The sequence below is a fragment of the Periophthalmus magnuspinnatus genome, chromosome 9 (genome assembly GCF_009829125.3).
Source record: "Periophthalmus magnuspinnatus isolate fPerMag1 chromosome 9, fPerMag1.2.pri, whole genome shotgun sequence".
NCBI lineage: Eukaryota > Metazoa > Chordata > Actinopteri > Gobiiformes > Gobiidae > Periophthalmus > Periophthalmus magnuspinnatus.
The window spans coordinates 8283742-8310910 of record NC_047134.1 but is presented as its reverse complement, the minus strand read 5'-3'; the positions used below and the strand labels follow the sequence as shown (position 1 = coordinate 8310910).

The 27169-nt window shown below is 39.8% G+C and overlaps 2 protein-coding genes across 2 annotated transcripts; one reads left to right on the top strand and one right to left on the bottom strand.

Moving 5' to 3' along the window:
* Positions 1-11783: 11783 nt before the first annotated feature.
* On the bottom strand, positions 11784-18846 carry c9h2orf68 (chromosome 9 C2orf68 homolog). Its single transcript, XM_033972831.2, has 4 exons — positions 18433-18846; positions 16684-16799; positions 15583-15728; positions 11784-14637 (listed from the first exon to the last, which is right to left on the bottom strand). The coding sequence occupies exons 1-4, from the start codon at positions 18531-18533 to the stop codon at positions 14515-14517; spliced, it is 486 nt and encodes a 161-aa protein (XP_033828722.1). The 5' UTR covers positions 18534-18846; the 3' UTR covers positions 11784-14514.
* Positions 18824-26805, top strand: usp39 (ubiquitin specific peptidase 39). The gene is made up of 13 exons (XM_033972830.2): positions 18824-19003; positions 19523-19601; positions 19706-19800; positions 20598-20734; positions 20836-20988; positions 21397-21622; positions 22340-22414; positions 22495-22562; positions 23091-23279; positions 24996-25138; positions 25398-25533; positions 26374-26460; positions 26717-26805. Exons 1-13 carry the CDS (start codon positions 18943-18945, stop codon positions 26768-26770), a joined length of 1503 nt encoding a protein of 500 aa, XP_033828721.1. The 5' UTR covers positions 18824-18942; the 3' UTR covers positions 26771-26805.
* Positions 26806-27169: the final 364 nt, after the last annotated feature.

Below are 27169 nucleotides of genomic sequence, written 5' to 3'. Positions count from 1 at the left end.
TGCAGCACAGCATTTGTGAAGCCACAAACACGCACAACCTTGAGGCGGATGGGCTACAACAGCAGAAGACCCCACCGGGTACCACTCATCTCCACTACAAATAGATAAAAGAGGCTACAATTTGCACGAGCTCACCAAAATTGGACAGTTGAAGACTAGAAAAATGTTGCCTGGTCTGATGAGTGTCGATTTCTGTTGAGACATTCACATGGTAGAGTCAGAATTTGGCGTAAACAGAATGAGAACATGGATCCATCATGCCTTGTTACCACTGTGCAGGCTGCTGGTGGTGGTGTAATGGTGTGGGGGATGTTTTCTTGGCACACTTTAGGTCCCTTAGTGCCAATTGGGCATCGTTTAAATGCCACGGGCTACCTGAACATTGTTTCTGACCATGTCCATCCCTTCATGACCACCATGTACCCATCCTCTGATGGCTACTTCCAGCAGGATAATGCACCATGTCATAAAGCTCGAGTCATTTCAAATTGGTTTCTTGAACATGACAATGAGTTCACTGTACTGTAATGGCCCCCACAGTCACCAGATCTCAACCCGATAGAGCATCTTTGGGATGTGGTGGAATGGGAGCTTCATGCCCTAGATGTGCATCCCACAAATCTCCATCAACTGCAAGATGCTGTCCTATCAATATGGGCCAACATTTCTAAAGAATGCTTTCAGCACCTTGTTTAATCAATGCCACGTAGAATTAAGGCAGTTCTGAAGGCGAAAGGGGGTCAAACACCGTATTAGTATGGTGTTCCTAATAATCCTTCAGGTGAGTGTATGTATGTATATATATACATATATATATATATATATATATATATATATATACATACACACACACCCTATATACATAATAATAATAATAATAATTATATATACTATATATATATATATATATATATATATAGTATATATATATATATATATATATATATATATATATATAAGGAAGAAGGCCGAGGACTAGTGAGTGTGCCACAGTCCAGGATGAAACATCCAAGATCCTTAAGTACATCAAGGACAAGGCCCCAACAGATGACATGCTCAGAGAATGTCTCAGACAGTGGACTGCAGAGGAAAAGGTGCTGGAGCAACCATCATGGAAGGACAAACCCCCTGCATGGGATGTACCACCGGAACATATCTGAAGTTGCCGATATCAACAAATCCTACCAGTGGCTTGAGAAAGCTGGACTGAAAGGACAGCACAGAGGCACTCATCCTGGCTGCACAGGAGCAGGCCTTGAGCATCAGAGCGATAGAAGCCCAGATCTACCACATCAGACAAGACCCAAGATGTAGGCTGTGCAAAGAGGCCCCTGAGACAATCCAGCACATTACTGCAGGGTGTAAGATGCTGGCAGGGAAAGCATACATGGAGTGGCATAACTAAGTGGCGGGCATAGTGTACAGAAACATCTGTGCAGAGTACGGAGTGGAAACTCCGAGGTCAAGGTGGGAAACACGTCCAAAGGTAGTGGAGAATGATCGAGCCAAGATCCTGTGGGACTTCCAGATACAGACTGACAGAATGGTGATGGCGAACCAATTAGACATTTGGTGGTGGATAAACAACAGAGCAAAGCCGTTGTGGTGGACATTGAAGTACCAAGTGATGGGAACATCAGGAAAAAAGGAACATGAGAAACTAGAGAAATACCAGGGGCTCAAAGAAGAGCTGGAGAAGGCCAGGAAGGTGAAGGTATCAGTGGTGCCTTTGGTCATCGGAACACTTGTGGCAGTGACCCCCAAACTGGAGGAGTGGCTACAGCAGATCCCAGGAAAAACATCAGACATCTCAAGTGCAGTACTAATAATAGCAAAGATACTGCACAGGACCCGCAAGCTGTCTGGCCTCTGGTAGAGTCCCGAGAGTGGAAAAGAGGGGATGAGAGACCCCCCGCAGAGGGTGAAGAGGAGATTTTTTTTATATATATACATATAATTACAGTTGAAACCAGAAGTTTACATGTATTATATAAAAAGCACATGCACTTTTTTCCTCGTTGTTTGACATGAAATCTCAGTAAATGTTTCCTGATTTAGGTCAAGTAGGATTTTATAAATTATTTCTGTTCCTTGCATGCAAGAACAATGAGAAGGATTTTTTTTATACAATGTTTTCATTACTTGCTTCAAAGTCAGAAGTTAACATACATTTCATTAGTATTTGGTACCATTGCCTTTAAACTTTGGATATCCTTCCACAAGCTTCTCACCATTGGTAGCAGGAATTTTGGCCCCATTTCTCCTGACAGAACTGGTGTAACTGAGTCAAGTTTATAGGCCACCTTGGTCGCACATGCTTTTTCAGGTCTACCCATAAATTTTCAATAGGATTGAGATCAAGGTTATGTGATGGCCACTCCAAAACTTTGACTTTTTATCCTTAAGCCACTTTGTAACCCTTTTGGCAGTATGCTCTACTCAATCCGGTATTTTTCTCTATAAATCTGATCTGTAACTTGGCTTGGTGGCATCACCCGCTTATCTCAATGGAGATACGTTTAATGCCATACTGTGGAACAGTATAGCAAAGCGATAACATTTCATGGATACAAACACCTCCACATGCAAAGTTACTACATAGTGCATAGTCAAAAACATTTCATATCCAGAAGTATTCTTAGCCTCTAATTCATGGTTGAATTAAGATAGATGCTCTTTATGAAACTGTATGTAGGATTTAGATTTAAAATTATATAAAATTGTTCTATTTGTGAACCCTAGATATGAGGTAGAAGTGTTTAATATGGATGATAAGCGATGCTTAGTGAAATGTCCCGTCTAACCTGTCGCATGCACTTTGACTTTAATTACAGATTCTGTTAATGAGTAACAGATGCATACATTTGTTACCATCTTTGTGAAACATTGATAATTTCAAAGTGTGATTGGTACCAGAATGTTACTCAAGTATCAGTCCAATCTATACTGCTCCCTTTTGTGTTTGCTGTATTTGTTGTGAAGCTAATTGCCTAAGCCTCGTTCAGAACCCTGATCATGATGACTGTGCATTTCGTGAGATTACAGGTGAATAAGACTCAATAACAGACATGTGGAGCCTTTGTTCGATGTAGGTCAAAAGTCAGAGCTCACTCACTCGCTTAGCCAGCAAGACTTAAGAAGTGTGACATAACCAGCACCAGTGGCCCCACACCTGATTGTGTGGGACCTTTGTTTACTTCTTTGTTGTACTCTCTATCAGTAGTACACTAGTACTGTTTAAGTACTAAGGAATAAACTTAATACTCAATACTGATTCCACACAGTAATAAAAAACACTATTTCTTTAGACCACATGTGTCAAACTCAGGGCCAGCAAGATTGTAAATTAAAAGCTATCGCTATCACTGTAGAAATATTTACAAAAAATGATTCCAAAATATCCAGGAAGAAGAAAACTGATACAGATGGAAGGCAGTTTCAAGAATGGTGGAAAGGCAAATACATGTTTTGCTTCAAGGAGAAAAACTGTATGTTTTTTGTGTTATGAGGCAGTGTTGTCAAAGAGTACAATCTACACTGGCATTTTGATAAACACAGAGCTAACAATGCAAAAGTTAGCCTTCAAGAAAAACAACAAATTGTCCAAGGATTAAAAAGCAAAACTGCTGTCACAGCAGAATATGTTCACAAAAGCTACAACCAAAAACATGTGGCAGTGAAACTAGCTTTATTATGGCTGAGTCTTTTTCAGTGGGTGTGTTTTTAAATCAGTGCTGAAGGTCTGTGAGCAGGTGTGCCCTGACTAGATACACACTTTTAAAATGACAGTTTATCAGGAGATACACAGTTACACAGACATATTTTTTACATCTATGCAAATGCATGTGTAATATATAATTATAATATTTGTTATTTAACAAGTTAAAAAGTAGTTTTACATTATTACGTACATTAGGTTACATTTAGTTACATTTATACTGCCTTAGAATTACATCTGGCCCTTTGAGGGCAACCATTTTGCTGATGTGGCCCTCAGTGAAAATGGGTTTGACACCACTGCTTTAGACAACAGAATGTGAACATTAAATTATAGTACTTTCTTTTATATTGTATTTATTTATTTAGTTGGGACAATGCATGTTAATGAACAGACACATAACATAAACACACCGGATTACAGCCAAAGGCTAATATATTCCTATGTGACCTTATGTCTGTGTAATCCCTCAGTGGTCCTGGTTGGTTCTGTAGTGGTCCATAGGAGAGAGGAGAGATAGGAATCGCTGTAGAGGAGACCATGCATGTTTGGGCATAATTCATTAAATTTTGGAGCTCTTAAACTGTTACACAAAATTCCTACATTTGTTGGTTATAAAACGCAATTGTTTAATTTTGTAACACATAACTGCAGGCGCCCTGAGCTGACGTAAATCCATGGTTTTCATGTTACAAGTTACAGCATGCTGAGGAACAGGCAGAAAGCATGTGAGTGTCTTTTGATGAGCCCACCACCCATAGTCATTAAAGTGGACTTATTCTGCAAAAACTGACTTTTTAGAATTTAAAAAAAAAATGTTTTAAAGTTGTTTCCTTCTCATTTACCCTCTGAAGTTTAGTGTTTCATGCATGTTTGAGTGATCTTTATTTTCCTGTATTCCAGACATTGTTTTGATCAACCCGTTTTCACCGCCACAACCATCAGTACACAGCCATTGTTCTCCAATTTTATTTTCTTAATCTGCGATACACATAGGAGCTTTCAGCAGTGTTGCATAGCCATTTTAGTGAAGTGAAAAAAAAAAAAGATCATTAGTGTAATCTGCACTCACCAAAGTTCATTAACAGACATTAGAGACATTTCTAGAAACCTCTGACTCATGTGATATGAATCTTACTTTTACACCTCAAAATCAGTCCTCAATAAAATCTGCTGTTTAGAGCCCTGCAAATCCTCACATGAGATCATCGGGGAGAAGGAGCTAAACACGGATATGACAATTATTATCCTATCTGATCCTATCTGGTCACTGATTCTCTCTAACTCCCTATTGTTATCCTCGGCCTTCTCTACATCATAACATTTCACAACTCAGAAAGTCAGATCGCCCCAAAAGATATGGTTTGTTTGTAACTCTCTGAAAGTTGTGAAAAGCACTTATAAACTAATCTCTGTGAATAATTAGGATTGTAAGGTATTTTCTAGCAGTGCATCACTACATCAAACATGGTATCTTGATTTACTAATGCTAAGGTAAATAACACGTGCCCACCATTGGATATTTTATGTGGGGGTTACAAGGATGCGTGGACAATTACATAACAGCTATGTTCTGGTAATTTTGGTTAAGGCCTTTTCTTACCTGTAGCCCCACTCTGAGAGGGTTATAAAACACTTCCCTTGTTTGACTTTGCCTAAAGTTTCTTAATACATAATGCCATGCTGACCAGATGAGGACCCGAATTACACACACTATAAAACCTGTCAACATGCACATCTCAAGACTCTCCTATCCTTTCCATAGAGTCCATTACTTCACTTTACCTATGTGGAATTAAAACCCATCCGACTTTCAGATTCTTGGTCCTCTTTGACGCTTACACCAGAAACAAACATTCTTACAGGATGCTCTGAATTCTTGTGACCGAGTCACTGACCAATTAATTCCTCACTTATTACAGTAACGCTGCAGGAACAAAATAAACCACTTTTCACCAAATACATCTAATGAGTCTTGTCTCTTTGTATTTCTACAGCTATCATAACCCTAATATGCCTGAAGAATGATATTGGGGCTAAAATGTTTCAAATAATAACATAAGAAAATGACTAATGAAGTATCGAAAATCAGATACTATAGCTTTAGAATGATCTTGAGCTGGCTGCATCAGAACCACATAGACACCCATGGACCACTATGGAACCTACCAGGATGATTACACAGATATAAGTATTGTAACAACACTAGTTCGGAATTGAGTTAAATGTTTACTATGATGGAAAATAAAATATTGTGTTTTATTTATCTTTAGAATCATTATGGTTTGTAGAAATTCTAGAAATGCTTGTTAATCTCCTTAGGTATACATCACAGATCTTATCAATATTTCAATGTTTATCCAAAAATTGCGATTTGATATTTCGTCAAAACTCAGCACTAACAAAACATGACGATTACTCCCATATTATTGTTGTGATAACATTTTGTACCTACTCAGACAGGCCACACACACCCAGACCTTCTCTGAAAAAAACATATGTAAATGAATACACCAAATCTCCGTGAGAATGTGGGCTTGTTCTGAAAACGAGCCTTCTGATTAGACGAGGCTAATGCCAATGTGGTCCAAGGAGGAAACAGAGACAACACTGTAATCATAACTATAGTCACATGTGAAGGAGGAAAGCAGCCAAAGGAGTGCCCCCCTCGACCAATCAGAGGCCAGGCAGCAGCAAGCAACGACCAGTCAGAGCGGCTCAGAAAGTGTTTGTGTAATGCGGAGCCCCGGGGCTGTTATCATACCTCACATCTGCGCTCAGAGTGCATTCAGGTTTTACTGTTTGCAACATGTCAAAACAGAGACGTCCTCATGAGAGCCTCTTGCTTCAGTAAAATGTATCCCAATAAATGTTTATATCAAATACCTTCAACTAAGCAATGTGTAGAACAGATGCGGGGTGAAGTGGGATGAGTAGACTTTAAAAACACAGGAGCCTAATGCATTCATGTGCTGATGAAGAGCAGTAATGAGCTAGTATGCTGACAATGAGATCATTTCATACTGTAAGTCCTTTAAAGATGTCACATGTAACTTTTCTCATGGAGGGGTGTGTCCCAGGTCTTTGCAGTCAAACTTTGGTTTGATTAAAAAACAAAAACAAAAAACAAAAACAACTTTATAGAAAAGTACCAGAAGACATAATTGAACCTCAATGACTACTTGTCTCAATTATGGTATTGCTTTGCCTGGAATGTCCCATACTATGGCATCAATCTTATCTCCATGGAGATAAGCTGGTGGCTCCACCAGGCCAATTTGCAGGCCACATCTGTGGAGAGGTGGCCACTCTCAGTAAGCATTACTGATGTTGGAGCATTAAACACCTGTTATTGCATAAATCACAGACTCCCTACCAGAAAAGTTACACAGTACACCTTTAATTAAAGATTCATGTTGAATAGCTCAAATTCTTTGACTTGTGAGTTTAAAACACTGGTCTTGACATAACAACAGTATGGAATGTAGTGAGGACTGAACCGTTAACCTAGGTATAGAGCCCCTACCGACTGAGCTATACTTTGTTTTGAAGTACTCAGAGGGGGATTCTAGTCTAAAACTTTTGAATAAAATTGTACTGAGAATAGTTTTCAGACACCATATTTTTACTCCTACTTATCAATATTGATTACTATTATTAAATGGGTTGTAATTAGCTGTCGAGAGTACAGAAGTGTAGATGTTTGACACTCATGGTTAAAGTACCTGTATGCTTTGATGAATGGTCCACATTTGCACATGAGAGAGTGCCCGGGGGCCCACACATGTGTATCTGTGTTCTGGGGGCAGTGATGTAAGGTGAGGCCTGTCAAGACGGATCACAGCCTGGGAACAAGATCACCTCAGGAGCTCTCACAGGAGGAGCTTTGGGTAACAGCACTTTTATATGCACTTAACATGCTTCTGTTTGTATGGAATATGGTTTTGGTGAAACTAACTTTAACTAACCTTTTTGCTCCTTAGGTGGGTATAAGCTGTAACATTATCTACTGTTTCTAGATAATTTTGGCAAATTTAATGCAAAATAGGTAACTTAGCAGCTTTCTGGTTACAAAACTCCAAAATTTAAGTTGTGTACTGTGTTTTGATAGCTCTGCAGTTTCCAGTAGTAAGTGACACCACACAGGACTGCCCTGGTGCAGCATTCATGTGATCTCGGAAACTCTGAAGATCTGATCTCTGACTTCAGAAATGTAAATGAACACAACTCAGATCAGAATTTTAAATCGGAAACTCATGCGGAAGTGTTGGAGATACATTTTAGGTACCTGCACTTTACTTAAGTGCATTGTGGATACTTTTTACCTTTTACTTTTACTTCACTACATTTGAGAGCAGGTATCTACTTTCTACTCCTCTACATTTTTTAACTGACCTGAAAAGTAAAGTATTTTTTATTATTGCTTGAGACCTGCTGAAAAGGCTCAGGGGTTTATTTTTAACAACTTCATAGTTTTAGCAAAACAAAAATATACAAATAAAAACAACTATAAAAAAAAAAAAAAGATTAATTCAATTGTTTCTATTGAGCAAAATTCAACATAAATCTTTATCAAAATCACAACATTTGAAGCCTTATAAGACCTCAAAACTACTTTTACTTTTTATTCTTAAAGCACATTTAAACAGGTACTATTTTACTTAAGTAGATTTTTTCATGATATTTTTTACTTTCACTTGAGGTTTTGTTTTTTTTTTTGCTTCAGAATCTGTACTTTTATTTACATAACACAATTGAGTACTTCTTCCACCACTGCTGATTACAAACACCTGGCTGCAGAGGTGGAGTTTGAAGTGTGGATACCTGTTAGACCAATCACACTGCTTCTTATACCTCCAAACCCCTCCTCTCCTCCCTTCCCACTTTCCCCTTTAGTCCTTCATGTACTTCCCAGTTTAGCAGTTCTATTTGAAATGTGGTTGTGGGAGGAGTTTAAGTGTTTAGTTGAACTATTAACGAGACAGTTAATAGTTCAACTAAACTATGTAACATTTCTGGTCTATTATGTGCTTGTCACCATGTTTATTGCTTTGCCTGGAATCTTACTGTGAGAGGGGGTCACTTCACCACAGATCTGACCTGGTGGCATCACTCGCTTTTCTTCAGGAAGAGCAATATCATATCCATGGAAAGCAGATGACAGACCCACCATCGGGAAAGTTACATACTGCACCTTGAAGTCTACTATAATGTAGTTTCTTAATCAAAAACATATCTTACTACAAGTTTCTTCTCATTCTATATGGACAGGCCTCATGTGAAAGCTCAGAACCTCCAGAATTCACTCACTGAGCTGCAGAAGTTGCACTAGCACTGGTTCATGATTGGCTGCGGGTGCTGCTTACCCACAGTTCCTTTAAAATAGCTATTCATGGGGTTCAGCTTACAGTTATAACAATTTGAGGGCATTTTCCCATTAAAAAAATAGTTAATCACTATGGCAATGGTCCTACCTTTTCATCATTCTAAAATCCATGGGTTGGTCAACTTTTGAAATTACAATGACACCTGCTGGAAAAGAAAGAGAACTATACAATTAACTATTTACCGGTAACTTGTATATGCCAAGTGGATTTCACTATTTGGAATTTCACCTAAGGGGAATCAGTAGTACCTGTATGATTGTCCTCACTTGACTTGTTGAATTTCTGACTTTTTCAAATGCTTTTTCAAAATGCACACCATGTAATTTTCTGTTAAAGGGTTCGCTTCAACTATATTCAAATTTATCTTCCATACTTTTAATTACAGGTGTTTTTATTGCTCTAAAATAGTACTCAAATTTCCTAGAGAAAGACAAGTTTAATCCCACTTTGAGTTGTTATTGGTTAGCCCGGAATGTTGGATATTGGAGACAAGCAGGTGGTGTTGGTTCCTGTTCTGCTGCATGAACAACAGGCGCAGAGGCATGGGAATTTTTATGTATGATCTTTGTTGACTAAAACAGCCCTTTTGTTTCGTCTCCGTTAGTTTTTGCCAAGACAAAAAATAACCTTGACCCAGAGATGAAATTTAAAGAAGAATTTACTACGGTGATTTGATTAGATATATAGATAGATATAGACTATTTTGTACATATATCTGTGTCACATAGCTGTAATCTAGTCACAGTCTCTAGTCTTCACATGCACTGGTACAATAATAAACTATAGCAGTGGTTATACGGAGTAGCTAAGCACAGTTATTTATCCTAACAATTCCCTCCCTTGACACCTTTTTAGGTGTCAACCAAAGCTGTAATGAAGCACAACGATTAGATATGTATGTATGAATTTGCAAATAATAAGAAAACTCTTACCTCACCTAGTGAGGACCACAGCACTGAAACCTTTTATCCACCACTACTTCAGTTGCCCTCTACATTTCACTAAACCATGCCAAACCTACCTGGTCATTTGGGCTTGGAACCACTGAAGGGGTCATCTTCCTCCTCTGAGTTAGAGTCATAATCGTCATCCTCTCTCTCCAGCACAAACATAATACTCTCGCCATAACCTACGCATGTGGACATAATTGTTGGCACCCGCTGGTTAATGAAAGAAGAACTCACAATGGTCACAGAAATAACTTGAAGATGACAAAAGTAATAATAAATAAAAATTAAAGCCGCAAGCGTCATCGAACGGCCCTCGCGGGCTTGCTTTGCACTCGGCCGACCCGGCAGTCCCTGTGGGTGGCGCTGACGTGCCACTTGCCTCTGTTTTATTGCGGCTTTGGGTTGCAATTGGCACCAAACAAGTCAAAAGACATTGGAAGCACTCATGCACAAAATGCAAAAACATGGGTTTTTTCCAGGCATCACCATGGCAACACCATGCAAAATACAAAGTTGGCCCCTTGGACATTTGTGACGGGAACAACCTGAAGAGTCTCTGTGCCAAATTTCACATTCCTCAATGAAGCGAATAAGTTGTTGTAAGATGTGGAAATGTACAAAAAATTTAGGATTAGGATAATATGGACTCTTTCGAGCATCGCCACGGCAACCCAGTGAAAGGTATGACATGGGTCTGATTATTATATAATAATAAAAAAAATATATATAATATTTTTAGCAAAAATAATATATCTGATAACATTACAATGACCCACGTCACCATGGGGACAATGGCGCGCCTGTCATTCACCATGGCATCAAGGTCGCCCATTGACCTCCCATTGATTTCCATTCATTTTAGCAGTAATAAATATGGCCCATACCGCAGGCATGGGTGCTTGGATAGGGCTCGATGCCAGGAGTGTGTTCGGGGACATGAGCGCTTGAGTCAATGGGCTTCGCAACTTTGTGAAGACAGACTGCAACGATGAGTGCAATAGGCCCCTATAGGGGCTCGGGCCTATAGGGGCTGCTGTAATTTTACCTGGCTTGTTCCCTTGCTTGTGGTGGTGTTGGTTGTTGTCTGGGAAGCTAGTGTAGGCTGGACAGCTCAGTGGTGAGGTTCTGAATTGCCTCACAGATGGCTTTTTCCCCCCCGTTCACGCTGTCCAGCAGTGTGTCTCGTTTCTGGGCTTGCTCTGACCGTTTGTTGGTTGTAAAATTACTTCGGCAACCATGGTCTGAAACCGTAGTGTGAATCATTAAGCACTACTGACACTTTGACTCTAGGCTTTGTCGTTGACAGCTTGCTCCTACTCTCCATTTCTAAATTGTAGAAGGCAGTCATTTTCTCCAGCAGGACTTTACCTGCAAAATCCAAAAGTAACAGATTTAGTTTTAAGTCTGTGCGGATGGTGTGATCTTGAAGTCCAGTGAGAATCATTTGTTGAAACTGATTCAGAATGAGTTCTGGGCAGTATTGTAATCCAGAGTTCACTCCCTCTGAGGCGAAGTGTATTTGTTGCCTTAAGTCCATGGCTCAGACCAGAAATGAGTGAGGGAGTGGTACAGCTCAGTGGCATCTTTTTCAACAAAGAGTCCTTAAAATTTGTTTCCAAGCTTGCAGTGAAAGGTCATCAACATGACTAACAACAAGTAAAAATATCGTAACAAGTCATAACTATCTATTTTAGGGAAAAATCGAATCAAAACTACTCAGTATTCCAAATACATTTGAACTACATTTGAACTGGTGTAGATGTTTATTTACAGTGTTGATATGGCTGTTGAGATGTGTATTTTTGTGCATAATCCATTTTACATGCAAATGACTGTATCAAAAATAAAGGATTTATAAAGCACTAAATAAATATATGAAAAGCCAAACCTTCACAAACAGTATAAAACTATAGCACAAAAAGTAACCAACACTTAAAAATACAAATACAATAATAATACAATATAATCCTGATGTACTTAACTATGACTGGCACAGGCGATGGGGTGTAAATGCTCTTGTTCAGGGATACAACAGCATTAAGTATTTGACTTGGCTGAGGTTTGAACCAGTTACCCTCTGGTTGGAGGATGAATGTTTAGCCCAATGAGCCAAATAATAATTAGCTAAATCTGGGAACAATTGTAGTAATAAGTAAAAAAAAATAGCAAATGTGTACATGGGTTATGGACAAATCTATTTGTTTGGCTCAGAGACAATACAAGAAAAATGATCAGACACAATTTTTCAGTTACGAAATAAAACATATTCAAAGTTATAATGTGGCATAACCAAACCCTTCTTGTGAGTAATTTGGCTCAGGTTTAAGCCAGATGCAGTTCCACACAATACATTTATCTGCCCTACAGTATGGCTAAATATTTGGCCCACATCCCTCAGGTTGTTCTCAAACCCCCATTTTCCTCAGTGGAGCTCCCCCTACGTTTTACATTACATTTCTACCTTAACTCCTGTAATTCTACATCTTACTTTACTATCAACAAAGTTGCACTGTGGAACTTTTCTGGTGAGGAACATTCCACAGTATGGCAATAAACTTATCCATTATACAGTCTATGATATAAACACCTATGGTTGAATATTTGAAATGGCTGTGACGTCACCCATGCATTCTCTTGCAACCAAATGAAAACAAAGAGCCAATCGCAAATAAGCCTTTTGAATGGAATACTGCCTCCTTCTGCCTCCACCACTGGTTTAGCGGGGAGTGGGAGTCTAGCAACAAGAGTGTTAATCAAACCTTGGTTTGATTGCTATTTGGAACGCAGCGGCTGGCGTTTAGCTGTATATATAAATGGACATTTATATATACTATTACTGTTTACTACATCAGAAAAGTTACATAGTGAAGCTTTAAACATGTGGCACATGACTAACATTACAGTGTAAACATTTAATGGCTGCCATGTGTCCAGATGACTGCCGCTGTCAAAGTGAATGTTCCTTGTTATCGCCCTTCCTCACAGCAGCTCCAGGAGGCAGTTTCACATTTGCACACATTTGGACATGTCCTCTGTCCTTACATGTGTGCACTGGTTTGTCTCATCCCCTGGCCATTTCATCTGGCTATAACCATAGACTGTATATAGAAGAGCTAACTGTGTGGGCATCTACCTTCAATAACCTCGTTCCTGTCTGGCTCTTTGGCTGCCATGAAATGCACACTCGGGCTTTGAAATATAGGATTAGGTCCTAAAATAGCTGCTGTAACTGCTAGCCTCGATTAGCTTCAATTGACTGAAGCCAGACAGTATGGCGTCCCTTAGTCCACTTCTATTTACAGTGAGGCAAATAAGTATTTGAACACCCTGTGATTTTGCAAGTTCTCCCACTTAGAAATCATGGAGGGGTCTGAAATTTTCATCTTAGGTGCATGTCCACTGTGAGAGACACAATCTAAAAAAAAATCTGGAAATAACATTTTATGATTTTTAAAAATCATTTATTTGTATGTTACTGCTGCAAAAAAGTATTTGAACACCTGAGAAAATCAATGTTATATTTGGTACAGTAGCCTTTGTTTGCAATTACAGAGGTCAAACGTTTCCTGTAGTTTTTCACCAGGTTTGAACACACTGCAGGAGGGATTTTGGCCACTCCTCCGCACAGATCTTCTCTAGCTGTCAGGTTTCTGGGCTGTCGCTGAGAAACACTGAGTTTGAGCTCCCTCCAAAGATTTTCTATTGGGTTTTGGTCTGGAGACTGGCTAGACCACTCCAGAACCTTGATATGCTTCTTACGGAGCCACTCCTTGGTTATCCTGGCTGTGTGCTTTGGGTCATTGTCATGTTGGAAGACCCAGCCATGACCCATCTTCAATGCTCTAACTGAGGGAAGGAGGTTGTTCCCCAAAATCTAGCAATACATGGCCCTGGTCATCCTCTCCTTAATACAGTGCAGTCGTCCTGTCCCATGTGCAGAAAAACACCCCCAAAGCATGATGCTACCACCCCCATGCTTCACAGTAGGGATGATGTTCTTTGGATGGTGCTCATCATTCTTCTTCCTCCAAACACGGCGAGTGGAATTAAGACCAAAAAGTTCTATTTTGGTCTCATCTGACCACATGACTTTCTCTCATGACTATTCTGGATCATCCAAATGGTCCATCTTTGTAAAGAAGGACTAACAGGTCGTTGAGGGTCAGAATTCTAGCTGATAGATAGGTGTTCAAATACTTATTTGCAGCAGTAACATACAAATAAATTATTTAAAAAAAAATCATACAATGTGAATTCCAGATTTTTTTAGATTATGTCTCTCACAGTGGACATGCACCTAAGATGAAAATTTCAGACCCCTCCATGATTTCTAAGTGGGAGAACTTGCAAAATCACAGGGTGTTCAAATACTTATTTGCCTCACTGTACACTTTATGGTCCTCACAGGTGTGTCCGCTGTCACTGCTTGTCTGGGCATATCTTCTGTATGTGTCCACTGTCAGCACTTGTCTCGTCTCTTGTCCATCTCCTTCTGGACACGAGCACTCAGAGCTGCTCTCATGGCCTCATCTAAAATGTTCTTCTTTGCCACACACTCCACCACCTTCTCTGGTTTGTCCTCCTGGAGAACATAATCACACATGATACATACATATTTTATCTAAGTTTTACTCTAAATAGAACAAAACAATTCACAGTTTCAAGAGATACAATAACTTTGTGTGAGAAATGTCAGCATTTCTTAAGAATCACCTGTAATATAAAAGTAGTAGGACTATCATGGCTCTTTTAAAATTGGATAGGGTATTAGAAGCTCATTAGAAAAAAAAAAAAATCCCCTCCTGCCCAAAAAGAATTCTTCCGATAGAACTCGATGTAATCACAATCTACTCATGTTTGGCTCACAGGGACCTACAGCTTCAGCAATGGTCGGATGCTGCGTACATTTTTAATTTGACCCATTTTCAGATCGTAAACGTTTTCTCAGCCGCTATAGGCTAAACTAGAGACATGCACCATTAAGCTTGGCCCATTGCCTTAAATGGGTGGTCATGTTTAAGCTCTAGGGCTTGCTCAACTAGTGGAGATATGTCCCTGGAAGCAGCACTGCAATACCCACTGCTCCTGACAGGTTGCCCCAATAGCATTCAAGAATGGGCCAAATGCAGAGAACATGTTTTGCTACAAGGACAAAAAAATGAACGTTTGCCTTGACTGTGTAATTTTTGAGCATTAAACTGCTTTTATGTTGCTTGCATCTCAAAAATATAGTTTGTGTATATTCTTAGAAATCTGTCCATGTAATCCCTCATTTGCCCAGGAGTGGCCCATGGGAGAAAAGGTTTCAGAGGTAGTCATCTGAACAGTGTTTTCTTAGAATTAAGACATTTCAGCTGCCAGTCTGAAAGCAAGTCTAGAGCAAGTTTATGGGTAAACTCCTCACCTAGGGCAGTACTAATCTATCAATTCTAGCATTTCCGGGTCTGTCCAGCACCAGTATAACAGGAGCCTATATGTGGCATTTTTCTTCACAATAAAGCAGTTTTAATGTGGTGCTGTATCTGACCTTGTGCACCAGGACTGAGGTCACACTTCCACAGTCGGCTTGATAGTCCAGCCAGAACAGCTCTGTGGGGCCCTCCCCCTCAGCGTGTGAGCCAGAGCTGTCACTACAGTCATCTGCCTCACCTCCTGGATCTGCCTTCGAATCATCTGCAAACACACACACAGACACACACACACACACACTTTAATAAAATGGTATTTGTTATAATTTCAGACCACATACTTTTACTCCTCCTTGAATAATATATTTGACAGTGCAACAGTACTCTTACTTAAAGGTACAATATGTTACTTTTTGGAGGTGGCATGTCACCTGCATGATTCCATGTAAATAGAAAGCTAAAACCTTACTTCATAGAATGAGGAGTTTTATGCCACACTATGGAAGATCATAGCCAAAGCAGTGTCATTTCCAAGGAAACAAGCAGGAGGAGGCTGTCCTCCAGGCCAAACAAGAGTCAGGCTTGTGGAGATGCAAGCCCCACTCACAGTAAGGATGTATGTTTTTCACGGCAACAAAAAACAATTCAAAATGAAAGAACATGCTTTTACTGAAGTCTATTTTTAGAAAAAAAGTTACATACCATGGCTTTAAGTTAAAGTTGTGGTTACTCTTCCCACTGTGAGTATGTCTCCAAGTGACAAAATCTTTATGTTGACAGTATGAAATGAATTGAACATTTCTGTTTCCTGCAGCTCTCCTTCAGATATGATTTAGTTTGTCTAATTTATGTTATGCTATGCTTGGAAAATATCTTGTGTTTATTTGTTACTTCCAATCACATTAATTTGAAATTATAAACCAGATGTTATGTCCTGATAGTTACTATTACTTGAGTAGTAGTTTCCCCAAATACTCATTTACTCTTACTTGACTTTTACTCTTACTTGAGTCATTTCTCAGGCCACAGCATTGTACTATTACTAGAGCAATATTATTTTGAAATAACTGTACTACTTAACTAAAGAATGATAATAACAATTAAAATGCCAGTTACAGGTATGGTGGGTGGAGTGAACACAGCAATATAAGATACCAAGAGCCTGAATAGAACACCATAACATTGTGGTCTATAAGATCTGTTTTGTTCCTCGTTCTGACCTCTGCATTTAGGATAGTAGACCTGGATGTCGGGTCTGCGCGGGCGTCTCGGCACAGTGGTGTGTCTCCTCCTTTTCAGCTCTTTGGCCTGCTTCACCTCTTTGTCATAGTCATCTCTGTATCAAATATGCACAAGAACTATAAGAACATAATATATATAAATAATATATGTATTTTACAACTCCCTAGGGAGGTGTTCTGGGAATGTCCCACCGGGAGGAGGCCCCAGGGAAGACCCAGAATTTGCACTATTGCATCTATTAACATATAATATTGATAAGTGGTTAAACTAGACACACAAAATTATTCAGGGGATTGTTACATACGATGCATTTTCAGTATTAGTATTTAAAGTAGTTTATATATATATTAGTCATCTCTAAGTATGTATCTCTCTCTCTCATACATACACACACACACACACACACACACACACACACACACACACACACGCACAATATATATATATACATATACACTCACCTAAAGGATTATTAGGAACACCTGTTCAATTTCTCCTTAATGCAATTATCTAAACAATCAATCACATGGCAGTTGCTTCAATGCATTTAGGGGTGTGGTCCTGGTCAAGACAATCTCCTGAACTCCAAACTGAATGTCAGAATGGAAAAGAAAGGTGATTTAAGCAATTTTGAGCGTGGCATGGTTCTTGGTGCCAGACGGGCCGGTCTGAGTATTTCACAATCTGCTCAGTTACTGGGATTTTCACGCACAACCATTTCTAGGATTTACAAAGAATGGTGTGAAAAGGGAAAAACATCCAGTATGCGGCAGTCCTGTGGGCGAAAATACCTTGTTGATGCTAGAAGTCAGAGGAGAATGGGCCGAGTGATTCAAGCTGATAGAAGAGCAATGTTAAAACCGAGGAATGCAGCAAAGCATTTGTGAAGCCACAACACGCACAACCTTGAGGCGGATGGGCTACAACAGCATAAGACCCCACCGGGTACCACTCATCTCCACTACAAATAGGATAGGCTACAATTTGCACGAGCTCACCAAAATTGGACAGTTAAAGACTGGAAAAATGTTGCCTGGTCTGATGAGTCTCAATTTCTGTTGAGACATTCAAATGGTAGAGTCAGAATTTGGTGTAAACAGAATGAGAACATGGATCCATCATGCCTTGTTACCACTGTGCAGGCTGCTGGTGGTGTAATGGTGTGGGGGATGTTTTCTTGGCACACTTTAGGTCCCTTAGTGCCAATTGGGCATCGTTTAAATGCCACGGGCTACCTGAACATTGTTTCTGACCATGTCCATCCCTTCATGACCACCATGTACCCATCCTCTGATGGCTACTTCCAGCAGGATAATGCACCATGTCATAAAGCTCAAATCATTTCAAATTGGTTTCTTGAACATGACAATGAGTTCACTGTACTACAATGGCCCCCTTAGTCACCAGATCTCAACCCAATAGAGCATCTTTGGGATGTGGTGGAAGGGAGCTTCGTGCCCTGGATGTGCATCCCACAAATCTCCATCAACTGCAAGATGCTGTCCTATCAATATGGGCCAACATTTCTAAAGAATGCTTTCTGCACCTTGTTGAATCAATGCCACGTAGAATTAAGGCAGTTCTGAAGGCGAAAGGGGGTCAAACACCGTATTAGTATGGTGTTCCTAATAATCCTTCAGGTGAGTGTGTATATATATATATATATATATATACACACACACACACACACACACAAATACATAGAGATGACTACACTAGTCTCTCACCTGGCAATCTGATTCCTCCGAATATGGTGCAGAAAGCCGTGGCTCATGTCCAAACGCCCCCCGGGTTTATACTTGAGCTCATCGTCTTTTAGAATGTCCATTTTTATACATGAATAAATAAGACGTATACAGATCAAACCAACAAACAAATGTGGCAGCAGCACTCACAAAAGCTACATGGCTAGTTTGTGGTAAACCATTGGCCACTAAATTATACCCGGAGTTATTCTGCCGCTATCTAACGAGTACAGAAAACCTCACATGAAACACAATATTATGATTGTTAAGATTTGTCGCCCCGCTTTGATGCGATTTAGATAAATTACTGAGACAATTAACCTAAAAACCGTTTATCCGAGCTTTTAAATAACTCCGGGCTAGTTTTGACTCCGCCATTTTGCTTCTTGAAGTGACGCAACATCCGGCGTAGATTTGGAATCGCTCACTCATTCAAACAATTCCATAACAAAGCAGTTTTTCTCTCTTAAACCTTTTAAATTGAACGCGATCATGGTTTCCCTGAAGCGCGAGAGAGACGTGGACGTGGACGACGATGATAATGAAGATGAAGGTGGTCTTTTGTCTTTTACATTCGTCAAGCTAAATTAGCCGGTTGCTAGCAGACGTTAAAGCTGCGTCCATGGGAATCATTGAGCATAAAACATTATTTTTTATTTCACTGCATTTGTTTGAAGAATAATTACACATTTACACATTTACGTACATTTTAAAAGTAGCATTGTCGGGGGAGTGATGCGTTATATATTTAATGCAATAAAGTAAACCTTATAACCTTGTAACCTTATAAAATATCTGCTGAATAACTGAATCAAAAGCTTTCTAAGCACTCACTCATTTATACACCAATGTAGCAGACATTGAGTCGAGGTGAAATCTCTTGCTCAAAGGCGCAACAGCAGTTTGTACTGGGGGGAATGGGGCTGAGAACTCCTGCCTCTAGATAGATTTTTGGGTATGAAGTCTATTCTTTAGTAGGGAAATCGACAACTATTTGTATTACTATTGTATTCTAACCCATGAGTTAGCCCATTCTCCCTGATCTGTAGTGAAGGCTTGTCTGTTGTTTTAGTGGCTCCCAAACTAGGACGAGGACGTCAGACAGAAGACCAAAGGAGTCGCCACTGTCCTTATCTGGACACAATCAACAGGTCAGATCTTCGCACAGGCCTGGACCATGAAAACACTAGTGCTGTTATATAGCAGATATGGTAAAGGGATCATGGAGGGTCTAAGTACTTGTGTCTGTGTGCAGGAGCGTGTTGGATTTCGACTTTGAGAAGCTGTGCTCCGTCTCTCTGTCTCACATAAATGTCTATGCATGTCTTATATGTGGGAAATACTTTCAAGGTTGGTCAACTCACAGTCAAATAAACCAATACACTTGCAAACTGACATGTCACGCATAACTAATGTTTTACTACATCCTCTAACGTAATACAATTTACACAAGCAGTTTCCACCTTTTTCATCCAGAGAGCTACTTTTACAGAACAAAAATTTCAGGAATCTACTTCTGTTAGTGGTCACAAGAAATTAAGTCAGAATAATGGGGACAGCCAGCCTTAGATTGGTACAGTTATGATATAAAATGGGGCTATAAAACATGACCATTATGCATTTATAGGTGCTTCATTGTCGTTGATAGCTCTAAATGTTGTGTCACTGTTGGGTTACTGTTGTATTACATGACAGACTTCTCCATCAATGTCAGTGTTTCCACTGCACTATTTATATTTATTTATAGAAAATAAACATGTTAATTAATACAGACAGGTGGAGTATTGTTCAGTGAAACAGTCACTGTTTAGAAACATATGGGCTTCTTCAGAAATGATGATGCGTCATTGGCTATAATGGGCATTATTATTGTTTATGCATTCCAATCGTTGATAAAGAAATTATTGAACTTTAGTCAATCTTGTGAGTGCAGTCTGGGTCAGATATATGTTAGATCATATACAGATACTGAAAGGTTTTGAAAGCTTTTGCCAATTTCACAGCACTGTCCCCTTTAGCCAGCGAATCAATTGTCAGGGCATGTCTATAGTCGACTAAGAATATCTTTAGCTGACTGCATGCAGATTACATCAGATACTAACAAACCGATTCCCAGCCCTCACCCTTCCCCTGGTGCTCTATTTCAGGGCGCGGTCTGAAGTCACACGCCTACACACACAGTGTGCAGCTCACCCATCATGTGTTCCTCAATCTGCACACACTGAAGTTCTACTGCCTCCCTGACAATTACGAAATCATAGACTCTTCTCTAGAGGACATCACGGTGAGACTGCCACCTCTACATGAGCCCCACATCAGCCCTACATCAGCGCTACATCTGCCCTACATCTGCCTTACATGAGCCTGTGTCTAACTGTGTTTCAGTATGTGCTGAAGCCTACATTCACCAAGCAGCACATCGCAGGTCTGGACAAACAGGGAAAGCTGTACAGAGCCTACGATGGCACCACCTACCTGCCAGGGATCGTAGGACTCAATAACATCAAGGCCAATGACTATGCTAATGTAGTGTTACAGGTAAGAAGGAGAAAGTGACCTATTGTCTGTAATTTATATTTCAATCTGATCCGATTAAGGAGAATATGTGTAAATGAAATGTGATACTTGTGCATATGTTTTTGATTAAGACGACATGTTTAAATATTTTAATTTAAATGACCTTTAAGGAAAAATGACTACCTTGTCACTGTCACTTTTTCGTTTGAGATGAGACATTAGTTGAACAGAGACAGAATGTGATTAAGAGAGGGAATTATTTGAGAAATAAAAGACCGCAAAAAGACAACAAACTGCTCTGAAGTTGTTACACTGGTACAATTATCCACTAGGGATATTTACCAGTCTCCATCTTAGACTAACAATACAGACCCATAGATTGTTCCATTATCTAAAACACGAATGCTATTGATTCCTTTTTGTATCCAGGCCTTTTCAAATGTGCCCCCTCTTAGAAACTACTTCCTAGAGGAGGAGAACTACTGGGATATACGGCGGCCTCCAGGAGACATTATGTTCCTTCTGGTGCAGAGGTTTGGAGAGCTTATGAGAAAATTGTGGAACCCCCGAAACTTCAAGGCCCATGTGTCCCCACACGAGATGCTCCAGGCTGTCGTCCTGTGCAGCAAGAAGACATTCCAGATCACCAAGCAAGGTAAGAACTATCTACAAGCAAGGTAAGAACCACCGCATCAGGGTAAGAATTATCTTCAAGCAGGATAAGAACAACCTACAAGCAGTGTAAGAACCACCTATTAACAGGGTAAGAACCACTGTTCACATGAGGGTAAGAAATATCTTCAAGCAGGGTAAGAACCATCTTCAAGCAGGGCAAGAACAATCTTCAAGCAGGGCAAGAATCACCTTCAAGCAGGGCAAGAATCACCTTCAAGCAGGGCAAGAATCACCTTCAAGCAGGGCAAGAATCACCTTCAAGCAGGGCAAGAATCACCTTCAAGCAGGGCAAGAATCACCTTCAAGCAGGGCAAGAATCACCTTCAAGCAGGGCAAGAATCACCTTCAAGCAGGGCAAGAATCACCTTCAAGCAGGGCAAGAATCACCTTCAAGCAGGGCAAGAATCACCTTCAAGCAGGGCAAGAATCACCTTCAAGCAGGGCAAGAATCACCTTCAAGCAGGGCAAGAATCACCTTCAAGCAGGGCAAGAATCACCTTCAAGCAGGGTAAGAACCCCACTGCGTTACCTTGCAGTGCAAGAATAAATGTTACAACTTCTATTGATATGGGTATTACCTTGTATGATAGTAACTATCACTACTGATTTCTTGGAGTCTTAAATGTGCTTATTAGGGTATGGTTATTATTTATTGTTACTATTTACACATTTCTACATTTGCTTGTGTGTTCTGCAGGAGATGCAGTGGACTTCATGACGTGGTTTCTGAATGCTTTACATGGAGCTCTGGGAGGAACCAAGAAGAAATCCTGTAAGTGCTGAGCTGCTCCACAGTTTGCTGTTTGAGCATAGTATATTCAGCTGTTCAACTGTGCTAACCATGTTTTACAGCCATCATCACAAAGGCCTTCCAAGGCTCCATGCGCATCTTCTCCAAAAAGCTCCCTCATCCAGATTTGGTGAGGCACACACGAGCAAGGCATCAATGAGATTTGTACTCTACATTTTTAGACCAATTTACTTCAAAGTACACATTTTAAAGGTACGTTATGTAACTTTTTTGGTGGAGTGTCTGCCATCTACTGCCATCATCTCCGCTTATTGCTTTGCCTGGAACATTTTTCAGGGTGGCATTCAACATGATCTGCCAATAACAGGTGTCATTGTTGTCATAAATACACCTCGAAAACTGTAAGCAGCGGTCCCCTCTCCACAGATCAGACCTATAACTGTGCCTGTGGCTGTCACCTACTTATTTTCACGAAAATGCCATGCCATGCAAGTTTGTTTGTAAAATTAAATACACGGAACATTTTACTTTATTAGTATGTTCACCAAATGGGGTTTTACCTATATTATTTTGAATTGGTAGTACTCTTTTCTACATTTTTTGATTATGTCAACTCTGCCTATTAATGATTAGCCAGGTTTATATGTAATAAACATTGGAACCTGAGGCAGCCTTACATAGTGTTTGTTGTTGTCAGACGCCAGAGGAGAAGGAGGCTCTACTGCACACGGAGGACTACCAGGAAAAGATGTCTGAGTCCACGTTCCTGTTCCTGACCCTAGACCTACCCACGGCCCCTCTTTACAAGGATGAGAAGGAGCAGCTCATTATCCCACAGGTTCCCCTCTTCAACATCCTGGGCAAGTTCAATGGCAACATTGAGAAGGTATGCAGTATGGAGCTACCGCTGTGCAAGGGGACACTAGGGTATCTCACTCATGACTTTACCTGTGTAGAGTGTTAGTGGTACTTACATTTACCTTGCATTTGCCTCATACATTTATAACCCTAATTCCAATGAAGTTGAGACGCTGTGTAAAACTTAAAAAAAACACAGAATACAATGATTTACAAATCCTTTTCAACCAATATTGAACTGAATAAACTACAAAGACATGATATTTAATGTTCAAACTGATAAACTTTGTTTTTATGCAAATATTCACTCATTTTCAATTTGATGTCTGCAACACGTTCCAATAAAGCTGGGGACATGGGCGTGTTTACCACCTTTTAACAATAATCAATAAGCGTTTGGGAACTGAGGGCAGTAATTGTTGAAGCTTTGCGGGAGGAATCCTTTCCCATTCTTGCCGAATGTACAACTTCAGTTGCTCAGAAGTCCAGGGTCTCCGTTGTCGTATTTTGTGCTTCATAATGCGCCACAGATTTTCAATGGGAGACAGGTCTGCAGGCAGGCCAGTCTAGTATCCACACTCTTTTACTACGAAGCCACACTGCTGTAACATGTGCAGAATGTGGCTTGACATTGTCTTGCTGAAATAAGCAGGGACGTCCCTGAAAAAGACATTGCTTGGATGGCAGCATACATTGCTCCAAGACCTGTATGTACCTTTCAGCATTAATAGTGCCTTCACAGATGTGCAAGTTACCCATACCATGGGCAGTAACACATCCCCATACCATCACAGATGCTGACTTTTGAACTTTGCGCTGATAACAATCCGGATGGTCCTTTTCCTCTTTAGCCCGCAGGACACGATGTCCATGATTTTTCCAAAAACGGTCAGTCCAGAAAAGTCTGTGGTGTTTCTGGTGTTGTTGGTATATGGCTTTTGCTTTGCACGGTACAGTTTTAACTTGCACTTGGACATGTGGGGATGAACTGTGTTAACTGACAGATCATGGACATTCAATGTTGCAGAGATTTCTTCAGATTCTCTGAATCTTTTGATATTATGGACTGGAGATGATGAAATCCCTAAATTCCTTGCAATTGCATGTTGAGAAATGTTGTTCTTAGACTGTTGGAGTATTTGCTCACGCAGTTGTTCAAGTGTAGGTGTATTTTAAGCATTCCTCAACTTTCCCATTCTTTTGTTACCTCTGTTCTAGCTTTATTGGAATATGTTGCAGGCATCTAATTGAAAATGAGTGAATATTTGCATAAAAACAATAAAGTTTATCAGGTTGAACATTAAATATCATGTATTTGTAGTTTATTCAATTCAATATAGGTTGAAAAGCATTTGCAAATCATTGTATTCTGTATAAATTTTGCACAGCGTCCCAACAACCGTACTGCCAGTTTGATATTTAACTTACTTACTTCAGCATTTGGAAAAGTTCTTGAATTACATTACAACTTTTACTTGGTAATAATGTTGTAGAATAATGGGTTTCTTAATTGCACATACATTTTAGCTACTTTATCCACTTCTTAATAGTTCTGTTCTAAGCCCCAATTACAATGTTGTCACTTTTGTTACTGGCTTTGGGGAAATGTGAAGATTTTAGTCAGCTATACAAAGTCTGTTTGAAAACAAACAACAACAAAAAAAAAAAAAAACCCAAAACACTTGCACTTATCTAATAAAACAAGCAGCTAAAAATCTTTAAACTCTTGTCTCTCTGTTGTCAGGAATACAAAACGTACAAAGAGAACTTCCTGAAGAGATTCCAGTTGACCAAGCTGCCTCCCTATCTCATCTTTTGTATCAAAAGATTCACAAAGAACAACTTCTTTGTGGAAAAGAACCCCACCATTGTGAACTTTCCCATCACGTGAGTCTTGCTGTCATGACCTAGTGCTAGCTGGTGTCTGTAACCAGCACTATTAGAACTCTCCTTTTAAACAGTTTATAAGTAGCTTTATGTCACTTGGTGTTGTGCCTTGTCCATCTGTGAAAACAAATAGTTTAAAACATATGACATTTTCATGGTCTGAAGGACAAACGTATATTCAAATAACTAGAGAAAAATTATGGTTGTGTTTCGTGTTGATGTAATGAGAGAAAAACCAAGTACAACATGTTCTATTCAGGAATGTGGACCTGCGCGAGTACCTGACAGAGGAGGCCCAGGCTACAGAGAAGAACACCACCTATGACCTGGTGGCTAATGTGGTGCATGATGGGAAACCCACGGAGGGCTCCTACAGGATACATGTCCTCCACCATGTAGGTTTCTCATGGGCCCCTCCCATTTCTGTTTACCTCACTTCTCTTCCTGATTCCTTGAGCCTCAGTAGCAAGGTCCCCTACAAGTGGCTATAAGCAGTCTACAAGGGATTTTTCTTTTTTCTAATTTCCTACGGCTTTTAGGTAGCTCAAAAGTGAAAATCAAACATTAAAAATAACTGAGGCTATTGCTGATAATAGTCATGATAATTCCTAAATTATTCCGTATAATCATCTAAGGTTATTATGGAGGCTTATTTGAAGGTGTGCATCTTTCCTCTATTTAATTGTTAAATAGCCAGTCAGCTCCAGTCAACAAGGTGACAGCGACAAAACAGCGGCTACCACAGCTTATTATGTTGATCCTATTCATGCAGAAGCTTGAGCTGTAAAATTGTGCATTAAATCATCTGTAAAGTGACAACTTCTGCACTAAACATAAAAGCTGAAAGATCTTCATAAGGACAGTGGGTTGAGTTGTACAGAGAGTGAACATACAGCGGCCGTGCGATAAAACAGACCAATGTAAGAACTCCACGACTATTGTATGGCTTTGTTTTCTTAAGAACACCTTAAGTTATTGAGAATAGAAAGGTAGACATGACTACGTCTTAAGAAGGCTGTGAGAAAGTTTGCTCAGAATAGTCCAAAATGGAAAATTAATACATTTATTTTCTATTGGCTCTCATGTTAAATAGAGGTGACTGAAAACTGAGGAGTGGAAGAAAAATAAATGGGACAGGGCTATGGATAGGCTCTGATTCAACAGATCCATGGTCTGATTAGGCTGTTTGTATGTCTGACCTCTGTATGATTTGTGTGTGACCTCTGACCTCTCAGGGCACAGGGAAGTGGTATGAGATGCAGGACCTCCAGGTGATAGACATCTTGCCTCAGATGATCACTCTGTCCGAGGCCTACATCCAGGTGAGGTTCTCATTCATTTCACACTGATGACCAGACATTATGTGAATGACTTTATAGAAGCTTTTCAATCAATCTTAACTCTCAGGAAAAGTGATTCATTTCAACTTGATTAGTTAACATTTATCCAGTTATTCCTTATGTTAGGTTTATCAGGATCTGACAATGGCACAGTGCAGTGAATAATTAGTATTTTATAAAGAAAAAAAATATAAAACCATGGTTCATTTTCTGATCTTTCCTTTTTCCTCATTCCTAGATCTGGAAGAGACAGGAGAGCAGCGATGGCACAAACCACCACATGGGGGTATAGTGGAGTCAGGAGTCCACACAGAGGAGGAGGAGTAGAATTTATTTCATGAGCAGAGTACAGAGATGACCACCTCAGGCAGACGTGTACATTTTCATACAATTTCATATTTTTCACTGTTATTTCTGGGATAATGTGTTTCTTAATAAAACAAAATTGATTTGTCTGTCTTGTGCTTGTTTATGTTAATATAAATTGGGTTCACATGATTTAACATTTTCAAGGGAAAATATCACCTGTCCCATGCCACAATCCTGTTCTACATTTCTAACATTTCTTATTGTGATTTTCTGATGACAAGTTATCACCTACAAGGAAATATAAGCCCCACCCCTCGACCATCTATGGCGCTCAAGAGTCCCATCCACTTCGAGGTCTGCTCTGGTTTCAGAAGTAAATTTT